The sequence below is a fragment of the Melitaea cinxia genome, chromosome 11 (assembly GCF_905220565.1).
Source record: "Melitaea cinxia chromosome 11, ilMelCinx1.1, whole genome shotgun sequence".
In the NCBI taxonomy this organism is placed as follows: Eukaryota; Metazoa; Arthropoda; class Insecta; order Lepidoptera; family Nymphalidae; genus Melitaea; species Melitaea cinxia.
The window spans coordinates 5,082,157-5,094,895 of record NC_059404.1 but is presented as its reverse complement, the minus strand read 5'-3'; the positions used below and the strand labels follow the sequence as shown (position 1 = coordinate 5,094,895).

Here is a 12,739-nt window from a genome sequence, read left to right as displayed (position 1 = left end):
TTAGTGTATGTCTAATTAAGTCAAATAATAACTTAATAGCTTTTTTAATTACCTAATCCTTAAACTCTAATAGGTACATAATACCCACCGCGGCACACATGAGTTCACGTTATTTTTGGCGTAAACTTGTGGAGGCCTATGTCCAGCAGTGGACTGTATAGGCTGTAATGATGATTATGATGATGATGACCCACCCTGGCTACCTAGTAGATATCACTATTTAGTTATGCCGCAAATTGTGTACATACACAAGACAATTGTATTAGTTAGATTCAATTGGCTGTTTTTATATGTATTAATTTTTACTAGGTGTATGGTAGGCAACACTCATCTATTGGAGTACATTAAAGAACACAATTTTACGTTCTCCTACTCCGATTTATTTCAATAAAAAAAAAGTATTACTGTTAAATATTGGGCGTAAAAGGGACATACATACCATTACATACTTAAAAAATTAAACGCCTAACAGTGCGTATCGAATTAAATATTGCTATGCTTGTAATTTATTATTTTATATATTTATTATTTTATTTATTATTTATTTTATTTATTTTATGCTTGTAATTGTTTCAAATTATTTTAAAAAATCTTAGTTTTTTATTTGTACATTTATTTTAATCAACTTTTTTCAAACAAGGTGTCAAGGAAATACTCATAATAATTAATAATGTTTATTGAAGTAGCATTTATCTTAATATATATAAATCTCGTGTCACAATGTTTGTCCTCAATGGATTATGGACTCCTAAACTACTTAACCGATTTTAGTCAAATTTGCACACCGTGTGCAGTTTGATCCAACTTAAAAGATAGGCTATATTTTATTTTGATATATTATGTTATTATTATATTTCAGAAAAAAATAAGGTGATACGAAGTTCTCCAGGTCAGCTAGTTTTCTGTATAAAAATTGCTCTGTTGAGAAGATTTAAAGTACCTAAATAAGCTATTTTAACTAATGAAACTTAGTAAAGTATAAGAAAAAATTATGAATGATAAAAAAATCAAAATCAAAAATAACTTTATTCAAATAGGCTTCAAAAGCACCTTCGAATTGTCAGTTTACAAATTCACATTTTAAATTTATTATTTTTTTATAATAATTATTACCGATAAAATATATTAATAAAATAATGGTTGATTATTATTTGTTAAAAAAATGTTCATTAAATATTTATATACAGACAATAATGTTTGCTATAATACTATTCGGTTTTGTTTGGAATCTGTTTAAAGTAAACCAGTAACTATATATTAAATTTGTAATAGAGACTACAATATTATGGTTGCAACTTTGAAATCATTATTATATTCACAACATTATTTCTCAATCGCTGTATCATGAAACTATTATTATGAGATCAGCCACGCTTAATTTAGTATGCATAGCGGGAGCGTAGCGTTGCATTCCAAAAACTTTAGTGCACTTTAAATGGAAAAATGATAATCTACGATATGGTATACAGAAGGCATGTTATGTATCTATACTGATAGAATTTAAAATAGTTTATCTTAGAATTAACTGCCACGGATTGTAAAAATATTGTATGAGATTTTTAAAATAGTTGTATTTACAAAAAGTATAAGTAACATGGTTATGAAGAATTTAAAACAAAAAATATTTAAAGGGAATATTATTGAAAAAAAAAAAAAAAACTAGTGAAGTTGTTACAGCTAATATCGGAAAGGGATATATTATATGCTCTGAATGATAATGATAAACGACATTTTAACGATATTAAGGATTCGTGAGATGATGTAAACGTATGTGATAAATCTTTAAAGGGGTGCCAGAGTAATGTCGTAAAAATTAATACAAAGAAATTGAATCAAGTTAAGCACGTTAAACTTAAAATCAGAACAGAAAATCGATTCAGCACAATTATTTTGAACCTAGCTTTATAATTCTCACAATGCTGGAACGGCCATTTACAACTCTTCACACCTTCCGACCACAAAACTTCCTCATGGTCATTTAATTTTTTACATTGACTTCTAAATATTTTTATCTCAAAAAATTAAAAAAAAAAAAAAAATTATCTCGTTAAGCTAAAAATACATTAGGGCTTCTGTAGGTGGTTCGATGGTTGATCATAAGCGGCGTTGTTCATTACTAGCGTTTAACATAAAGTGATATCCTCAAGATACATTAGTATCTGCTCGCGTAGGATTTATTTTTATCATAAAGGTATCATATTTTATCATAAGGCATCACAGGAACGTAACACTACTCGTACTTGAAAGCAATTTTATTTCGCTGTGTTCTTCCATAAGGTTGAGGTGTTTTCGGTCGAGCAGCTCCAAATATTGAGCAAGATATTTCCTACTCTGCTTACCTTAATTATAGATAATACTAGCGACCCGCCCCAGCTTCGCACGGGTGTAATGCTGATACTAATTATACTACAGAATGTCTTTATTTATAGTATGAAGCTAGCTTATAGCATGGTTATTAATATAATAAATAACAAAAACATTCAAATATGCGTCCTTAGATTACACGTTGTTACAGAATGCATTGAAGAAATAAAGGTTCACTGCTCCTTCCACGTAGGTGATAGCGAGATAGTATGTAGCCTATATGTTGACCCAACATCTTAATAAAATTCGTGCCAAATTTGAAGTAAATCAATACAGTACTTTTTGAGTTTATCCCATACATACATACAAAAAAAAAAAAAAAAATATTCTAAAAACTATATTTTTGGTTTCGGTATCGATTGTAGATCACACCCCAAATATTCTTTTAAAAAAATATTCAATGTACAGTTTGGACTTTCCTACCATTTTATTATATTTTATTATACGTAGGTAATATAATGTAATAAAAAATCAATATAAAGTAAAACTAATTTTATGAAGAGACATTTTTATAATAAAGCAAATTTTCAACCTACTTCATATGACAAGGACCTTTGGAGGCGTATTAAAATGCGTCCTTATTCAGATTTCAATGTCTCCCGCTGTGCCGCCAACTGCAGTGTTGTGTAGGTGTCTCGTACCTTTCAGTTACAGCTTTATCGTTTTTTCATGTTATATATTAGTAGCTTTATTATTTATCTTTTAAATTATTTAATATATTTTATTCCATTTTCTAGTTAGCCATCATTTTTTTTAGTAAGCCGGTAATATGTTAAGGTATATGAAATTAAACGGCTACCTAGTTAAAGTCCTCTTTTTAAAACGCAAAAAATATCATACTTTTTATTTAATTAATAATCGTACAATTAAATTAAATTGATGTCTTCAATTTTAATAAAATACTAAAGTGCGATACATTACGTAATTTGTTTTACTGAGTACTAAAAAGTAAATTTTGATTTAAACATTTCGAAACAGAATCGAACTCAGTACAACCTACCCTACTTATCACCTGACCTATAAATTCATTCTAACCTACATCCCGATAATATAAAACCCGAACCCGCGTTCAACTCTTCAGTGTAGCCGTGTTCTGATACGGGGTTGCCAACTCATTATTCTTCATAAGCTTAATATGCGGGAATCATTTGTATTAATTATCTCGCTATTTGCAATCTCTATACGATGTTCGAATTTAGACCGGGATGGTTTTAATATATATAAAGGTAGGTATATACGACGTGTTATTTTATTTTAAAAAACCATAGTGAAGTATTTTTTTTTTATTGTTATACAACTAGGTCGGCAAGCAAGCGTATGGCTCACCTGATGGTAAGCGATTACCGTAGCTTATAGACGCCTGCAACACCATAAGCATCGCAAGAGCGTTGCCGACCCTATCCTCAATCTCCCATTGGAGCTCTGGTCACCTTATTCACCAACAGGAATACAATACCGCTTGGAAACAGTACTATTCAGCTGTGGTCTTCTGTAAAGTCGAGGTACTACCCCAGTCGGGCTGCTCCATATTTTGAGCAGGAAATTTCCTGCTGTGCGCTGCCCCAGTTAAATCATCTTGATAATGTAGTAGATTGCCACACCTATTAAGACGAACCAAAATGAGGATTAACCACTGATCTGCTACTACAACATGATGTAGTAAATATTTATTATTTTCAGGTTCTGTCAAAGCTCACTTATAATTTAATATAATGTTTGCTTGTGTAGGTTTTATTAATTGTAATTTATTTTTATTTATTTATTAGGTACAATTTCAAATTAATGATGAGTATTAAATTTATGTGTTTTTACAGCTGACCATTTACGAACTCGTCCCGACATTGAGCCTGTAAATGTTGAGGTGATTGGAGATCGGATATTGTGTTAGTATTTTCATATAGTTAATTAGATTTATAATAAGATAATCCTTATTCATTATCTTCATTTCAATAGATTTCTACCGAGCACCACTACAAATGTACTTGACTCAGCTACCGGCGGATACTCAGGAATACCGGAAGGGCGAAGCTAATATATTTAAAAGTATGTAAATTAATTATATTATATTCTTATATATAAAATTCTCGTTTCACAATGTAAGTTACAATACTCTTTCGAAACGGCTGGGCCGATTTTTATGAAATTTTGTGTGCATATCGGGTAGGTCTGAGAGTCGGCCAACATCTATTTTTCGTACCCCTAAGTTATAGGGGTGAGGGGGGAGAGTTAAAGAAGTTTATAACATATATGGTAAAACAACGTTTGCGGGGTCAGCTAGTATTAATATAATCAAGTTCGAAGTTCTAGCACTATTCATTTAGTGTATTAAAAATGTGCCACTCTCTAAAGAACCATATATAGTTATTGCTATAAACATTTTGATTTTATAGTTCTCGGGTTGAACATTGTAGTTATTATCAATACTCTTTCAGGATAGATTTTTTGATAAACATACCTTATATATAACAACTAGCTGGGCCGGCGGTTTTACCCGCGTAAAATTGAGGAAAAAACACATTATTATATAGCCCATAGTCTTCCTCAGTAAATGGATACAACATACATAGAAATTTATATTCAATATTTATTTGTACTCTAGTTGTTCTATATTAGTTCAGTTTAGTCAATTATAGAGTGCTGTAATTTAGACTGTTACATTCTTCAATGAATATTTGGTAAATGCAAATTTATTTCCTCCGGTATATCCAGTGCGTTTATAATCAAGTAAATTTTATGCTGTGTATTTTTATATCTTAATCTAAACTTGCAGATCATATGCTGAACAAAGAACTAAGTCCTGCGGAAAAGCGTACCTCTAAAGCAGCTTTGTCGCAAATGTTGCAGAGCAAGCACGATGCTGAACATACGTAAGTTACAGTTTACTACTTTCGTTTAAATAATTACATAATTTAAATTATGAGGTGAAAAGATTTTTTTTTCTATTTACTATTTTTGACACTACTAAAGCGAATTTAAAAATTCATTATTTAAAGTTAATATAGAAGTGATATACTTGTTTCTATTATATAAATACGAAGTTTGTTCATGTCCTCAAAATATAAGTTTATAGTCACTTATAGTTGTTTGTTACTTTCACAGAAAAACTTTTAAAACCAATATAACATATCGTTTACTAACTTTCAAATTCACACGGCAACTAGAATTAAATGGGAAAACCACAATAGTCACCACGTTGGGCAGGCGGGTTGGTGACCGCAGGGCTGGCTTTGGCGCACCGAAGACGCTGCTGCCCGTCTTCGGCCTGTGTATTTCAAAGCCAGCAGTTGGATGGTTATCCCGCCACCGGTCGGCTTTTTAAGTTCCAAGGTAGTAGTGGAACTGTGTTATCCCTTAGTATCCTATGTATACATAGTATACTATTTTGTTGTATTAATATAGAAGTATAGTTTAAATTAATTACAGTCGAATTTCGACCACTGGGCGAACACTAGTAAATAATTAAAGAGTAATAAAATAATAATAAATTTATATAACAAAAATATATAAATACTTTTAAGACAATATTCGTAACTGATCTTTTTATTCAGGAAGGTAATGTTTTCGTAGTAATAATAGTTCATTGAAACAACTTCATTGTGGGTAAAAGTGAGAGTGAATAAGTTTAAGTAGAATAGAATATTATTATTAAACACAATTTTTGGGTAGTGTATGGCAGGAAATTTCTAGCTCATGATCTGAAGTAGCCCAGTGAATTGGGGAAGTACCTCACATCTTAAAGAATATTAAACACAAAACATACTTTTCTATAAATTGTGTTCCTGTGACAAGTAAGGTAGCCAGCGCTCTTGAGTAGAGCCGAGAGTAAGGTCGGCAACGTACTTGCGAAGCTCATGCTGTTGCAGGCAGACCGCATACTATCAGACGGACCGTACACCTCCCTAGTGGTCTAAAAATGTTATTAATATATGCACATAATTGTTTTTTTATTACAGAGATGAAGAGCACTACTGTCTTCATGGAAAATAAACTCATTATTTGTCGGTAGGTGTCAAGTTTTTTTATTCACTATTGCATTTTTTTTAAACAATAACATCTCAGAGTTAAGATTCTAATGAGAAAAAAGCTGAGGTCATTGGTTTAATAGATATTTTTATAAATCAGTAAAAAAATGTAATATTGTAAAATCATGTCTGTTTTCAATGATGTTATTAATCTGAATCTAAATTTGCCGACAAGCAGAGTCGAAGTCGAGAGATAAAGTTTAGTATTTATTTTACTCATTTATTTTTAATTTTTTTTACTTGTTATTTATTTTAATATATTTTTATTTATTTGAATAAGGCCTACTACAATTTAAGATTGAAAGTATGAAACGACTAGATATAGATTATTATATTGATTTCTGTCACAGACAGATTACTAAGTAAATTCTGAGTAGGTAAGCATTTATTACAATACTAGCTGACCCCGCAAACGTTGTTTTGTCTTATATGTTATACCCTCTTATACATTAGGCTATGAAAAATACATGTTGACTGATTTTCAGACCTACCCGATATGCACACAAAATTTCATAAAAATCGGTCTAGCTGTTTCGGAGGAGTATGACAACTAATATCACACGACACGAGAATTTTATTTTATTTTATTTATTTTATTTAGATAGCTTACAGCTTATTATAACTATAACTAATACAGAATATGAATAAAAAAAAAGCTAATAACAAGCTACCACATATAGAAACATATATCTAAGATTATTCTCATTATGGTCTAAAATGACTCTAATTTGTTATTTAATTGTTTCTGGAGTAACCCACAATGGAAAGGTTTGTCGGAATATACTTAAAGCTTATCGCCAATCGATACCTATTAACGACCAATATTTTATTGACAATTTTTGTATGCATTGTTTGTTTAACGAGCAGAAAAATAAAATAAACTCAAGTCTCTTAATATGTATGTATTCTAAATGGGTCACGTTTTTTTTGTTCACGTGTAATCTAGCAACTACGAGAAAATTTTAAATTTAGTAGTTAACGTAAGTCATTGTAATGTGGGAATTAATAGAGAAAGAATACTTAGCGATTTGCCGTTTTATTGAGTATTAACAGTGTATTGTGTACCCTAGAATCTTTTTAGCAACATGCAGATTTATTTAAAATAATTTATTTTTCCACTTAGTACAAAATTGCACGATTTGTAAGCGTATCAAGCACTTCTGAGTTCATTTATATATATTGACATAACAATGGACGCATTACGCATCACTATACATTTTAATCATTTGGTGGTCTTTATTAAATATGATAAAATTAAATAATGTTGTTTTATTTCAGGGACGATTCCTCGTTGGGACATACTTATTCTACGAATATACGAAAAATAATAAAATTTAGTTTTAAAATTAAAAATTATTTGTTCTCAAAGGAAGTAAATACTAGTATGTATTTTTGTGAATAATAAAATATTATTAGATAAGACGTTTTGCGACAAAATGGCATGTCCTTAAAATATTTGAAACATAGCAAAGTATTAATTACAGCGTAATTAATACAACTTTTTTTATTTAATTATTTAATACATTAGACAACTTGATTACAATAAAGAGCTATTTTGTTACTCATTATATTATTATTATACTATTTGTGTTTACATGTGCTCTTAAAGTTTTTGTGTGATACATCTGCCACTTTTATTTTTATTTTGGAAATAAAACCTACTTCAAAAAAAAATCAAACTCAAATTTTCACGCTAACATATAATTTTTAAAATTATATTATCAAAAAAATTGATGATGATGATGAACTTTTAAAATAAATATCTATAAAACGTTCTAATTCTAAGTAAATTTTTATTTATATTCCTGTGTTTCATTTATATTTGTTCAAGTTTCATTTAGATTTGCAATCATACATTAAAACAATAATACAAAGGGATACGCCATGTTGTCGTCGTCATTAAAAATACATAATTTCATCAAAATAATTTTGTTGACGTCTAAAGCTATAATGTATCTGTATATGTGTCTTTTGCTCATAAATGAGTTATTTATGATCATAATTATATATCTACGTAAATAAAAATTGTTTCTACTGATTTAAAAAATTCCAAACTTCCTTTTCTCTTCTAATACATTTGTCACGATGAACAGAAAACTCTTTACCTTTTACATAATAAAAAAGTAGTCGGTACAATTGCCTACTTTTTACGCCTTTTTTGCTACTTTCATGACCTGAATCAACCACTACTCAAAGACACCTAACTTTGGTCAATTCGCTACTAGTTAGTTATTACATCAACTGTGATTTGTTCAACTTATTTTTAGTTATAATATTTTTAACCAAGTTTTAAAAAAGTATTGTGGTACTGGAACTAATAATTAAAAAGTTTTGATGGTATTGATAAAAGCGGAACAATTTTCATAATTGACTCTCTCACGCATGTGTATATATATAATATATAGTATATATATTATAGTTTAACTTAAAATTATTTAAATTTTGTGAAAAAAAAAACAGTTAAAACAATAACAATAATTATTTAAAGTAAACGCACCTATAATCTAAAAGAGCACGATTTCATCTTTATCACGTAGTTGCAATGACCAAAACTAAACCGAATTAACATCAAACTAAAAACTTAACCGCTATACAAACACATGGGAACGAGAAATTATGTGAATTGAATATTTTAGTTCGTTATTTCAAATTCATTGAATTAACTTTCCCTATAGATAAATGTACAGTAAGGTTACGGAAAATTTTCAATTCCACTCAAATCAAACAGTGCATTTATTCAGTTTAACTTTAAGAAAGTGCTTTGTAAGGCTTAAAACATAGTCTAAAGTCGGAATGCATAAAAGAGCGGCGCTGACTCTTCGTCGAGTTACATAAATTCTATTTAATGTAAGAGTTTGAATATTTTCGAAGACGACGTATGTTTGAAATGTTAAACTTCCTCAAGAGCTTTAGTCGAATCATTTCAGATATGGAAACGTGCACGATTGTATTACTTGACCTTAAAGTCACATAATTTTTAATGTTTGTTTTGTATTTCATTCTATATTTATTACCAATCGTTGGTTATTAGTTATTACCTATTTATCACATTGTTTGTATTATGTATACACTTAATAAAAGAGAACTAGAAGAAAAAGATATCTGTTCCTTAAATATAAATTTAAAACGAAACAAGGCAATATGAAACCAAGATTTTTTTAGAATTCTCATCAGATATAAGAATTCATTTGTCCCCAAAAAAAAGTAATAAAAAAGTATTCATACTTAGGCACACGGTTCAGAAGTGAAATTATTAATCTAAAAATGTAGTGGATTTTAAATTCGACGTGCTAGAGAAAGACGAAACTGCGGATTAGCACCAGTGAAATAATAATTTGACAGTAATGGTTATGACAAAATACTTTTCTACTTATTTTTGATTTAACTTTTTTGTTATTGGCATATTGTACCAAACTTTTAATGTATTTTGTGTAACATTAACTCGGTTTATTTGAATTAACATTTATTATTTTTTCTTAGATTCACTCTTGAATAATAGATTAATCCGTAGGTTTATACAGGAACAATTGAAGTGGAAAAATAACAAATCTCTCTTTGTATAAAATGCTTTGAGTTTATGTTAACGATTAGCAATGACTTTTCTGTCCTCTATAAAATATCCTCGAATCGAGAACAATCGAAGGAGATAAGAAATGGGGTGGCTTTGCGTGAAATTTCAACTAAATTTTCATAACAGTCGAGACTCCTGGATATTCGTGTTCCTTTGCGTTGAATTATAATTAATTAATAGTAATGGAAAATTTAAAATAATAAATAATATTAAGATAAATTACAATACAAATCTCGTTAGAATTCGTAGATTTATTAATTAATATGATAATCCCGACACCGAGTTGGCGCAACGGTCACGGCCATGGATTGTACCTGTTGCGCTGGCGGTTGCGGGTTCGATCTCCGCACATGACAAACATTTGTATTGGCCATACAGGTGTTTGCCGTGGTCTGGGTGTTTGTGCAGTCCTTGTGAGGTCTCCCCACCGTGCCTCGGAGAGCACGTTAAGCCGTCGGTCCCGGTTGTTATCATGTACACCTGATAGCGATCATTACTCATAGTAGGGAATATATCCGCCAACCCGCATTGGAGCAGCGTGGTGGATTAAGCTTTAATCCTTCTCCTACATGGGGAAAGAGGCCTATGCCCAGTAGTGGGATATTACAGGCTGAAGCGTAATGATAATCCCGTGTTCTTCAACCTACTTACTATACATACATACAAGTGGCTATTGATTGTGCGTCGACTTTCGTTCGAATTCTACTTTAATATGTAAAAAGTGTGCGAAACTTTTATATCTAAAAAGTTCAAAAATTCGGAAGCGTTCGAAATTTTTAACTTTTAACCTAAAAAGTTGTTTAGTAATAAATATTTTTTATTAGACGAATGTGGGATGTTCATTTAATTGGATGTCGATTGTAGTTACCTATAGCTTTATTTACTTTATTGCATGGATATATTCTTTCTAGTCCGTTAAGCACTTTCAACTAAGAAAAATGATTATCGTTAATTCATTAGCATAGCATACATAATTAATATATGTCAGAGTGAAGTACCAATTAACTTTGTTTTCTTCGGTACGCATTAATTTAACTGAACAATATGCACGATGTTCTGGTACGGAGCGGCGCGGAGGGTCTTAGTCAGCGAAATGTTGTGTCACTAGATTTATTACTTAACAAATAACAAACAACAGTCATATCGCCGCTAAATTATACTGAGTCAAATGTAATATGATCGCGTTATTTGAGTACTAGAGCCTTGATGTAAATATTAACTCTTGGTAACTTCAGAAATTAATTAACCTGTTTTCTACGAGAAGATAAATTTTACTTTATAATGTTATTTGTTTTGTGGAAAATCAAAAAAACTAAGAAATATTTTTTATATGTGTTATATATGATAAAGAAGAGATTAAATAACGGGAACAATCACATAGATATAAATAACTTCATTAAAATATGCTATATTTTTCCTCTATTATATTGCTGTGTGGTTACGGCATCAAAGAATATAGCCATGGGTGTCGTAAGAGGCGACTAAGGGATAACACAGTTCCACTACTACCTTAGAACTTAAAAAGCCGACCGATGGCGGGATAACCATCCAACTGCTGGCTTTGAAATACACAGGCCGAAGACGGGCGTGAACTTGTGGAGGGCTATGTCCAGTAGTGACTGCGAAAGGCTGTTGTGATTCCTCTATTGTATTAAATATATATACTGTTAGGGGAGCAGGGGGCTAGTTGTAACAATTTTTCGTGTCTTAGCTATGAGAGCTTATTAGCTTAGTATTTATGAAATACAACAGTACTTGTCGAATGAGCCACTATTTAACTATCGTTTTCACATAAACTTTTGATAATGTACGTATGTAAAATGGGTTCGAAAAAAAGAGAAACGCGAATCACTATTAACCCCTGTTACAACTAGCCTTCCGCTCCCCTATTCAAGACAAATAATTGCTTATTAAATGAATAATTATCGTCATATTCAAACACTTACAAAAAAAAAACAGATGCAAGATTACAGATTACATTATATATTTATATTTATTACAGAGTTATACAATATAATGTTATAATAAAACTTCGAGTCGGCTTAATTTCTAGAAGCTAAGGAAATATAAACAGTGTGATTGCATATTAGCGAAATCTCCCTCACCAAGAAACTTCGTTAGCGTACACGCTATTTCGTTGATAGTGCAAAACAGAGCACAGTTTCACATAATTGCTACCGACGTTGCTATAATCGTGGTTGTTATTAAAATACACATCTCTTTGTATACACTGTATGTGTTACTAACAAACTGTCTATAATTTAAATGTTGTGCTTGTTAAGCAGTTCACAACTTTATACATTACTCGAATTATATGAAGTAAGATTTTCATGGATAGTCTACGAGTTTGTTATGTTTAGTTATGAAAATTTATGGTGCTGTATAAATGATTTGAAACTTGTCACGAGCTGTCGGTCAGATTTCAGTTTTACCTTTAGCGTAGTAGTATTTTTATTGGGCATGCATATATGTTTTAGAAATAACACGTAAGTTAACCATTATATGATTATTAACCATATAGACCGTGGGTTTAGTTTATTAATGATGTTTTAGGATCTAATTTGTACATTAAAAGAATTAGTAATTGTTTTATAGCGAAAGAAATACTTAGGAAAACTGCAAGTTTGGATCAATTCTAAGACACGCAAAGTCGCAATTACGCAGCAGAATTAATGAAGCAAAGTGAAAAATATATCGACTTCTCCACATTGCCTTTTTCTAGAATTTTAGTTTTTTCCTTAACGAAGAAAGGTTCCTTATTCGTGCTTTACCCACCAACCAT

At 30.5% G+C, this 12,739-nt stretch overlaps 1 protein-coding gene and 1 long non-coding RNA gene across 2 annotated transcripts; both read left to right on the top strand.

Annotated features, from left to right (window-relative positions):
* The first annotated feature begins 3,499 nt into the window (after positions 1 to 3,499).
* On the top strand, positions 3,500 to 5,235 carry LOC123658015. The gene is made up of 4 exons (XM_045593494.1): positions 3,500 to 3,590; positions 4,179 to 4,247; positions 4,318 to 4,407; positions 5,135 to 5,235. Exons 1-4 carry the CDS (start codon positions 3,500 to 3,502, stop codon positions 5,233 to 5,235), a joined length of 351 nt encoding a protein of 116 aa, XP_045449450.1.
* A 1,082-nt stretch (positions 5,236 to 6,317) lies between these two features.
* Positions 6,318 to 7,954, top strand: LOC123657544. The gene is made up of 2 exons (XR_006743721.1): positions 6,318 to 6,366; positions 7,665 to 7,954. It is a non-coding gene; the product is annotated as an uncharacterized LOC123657544 (long non-coding RNA).
* The last annotated feature ends 4,785 nt before the right edge of the window (positions 7,955 to 12,739 follow it).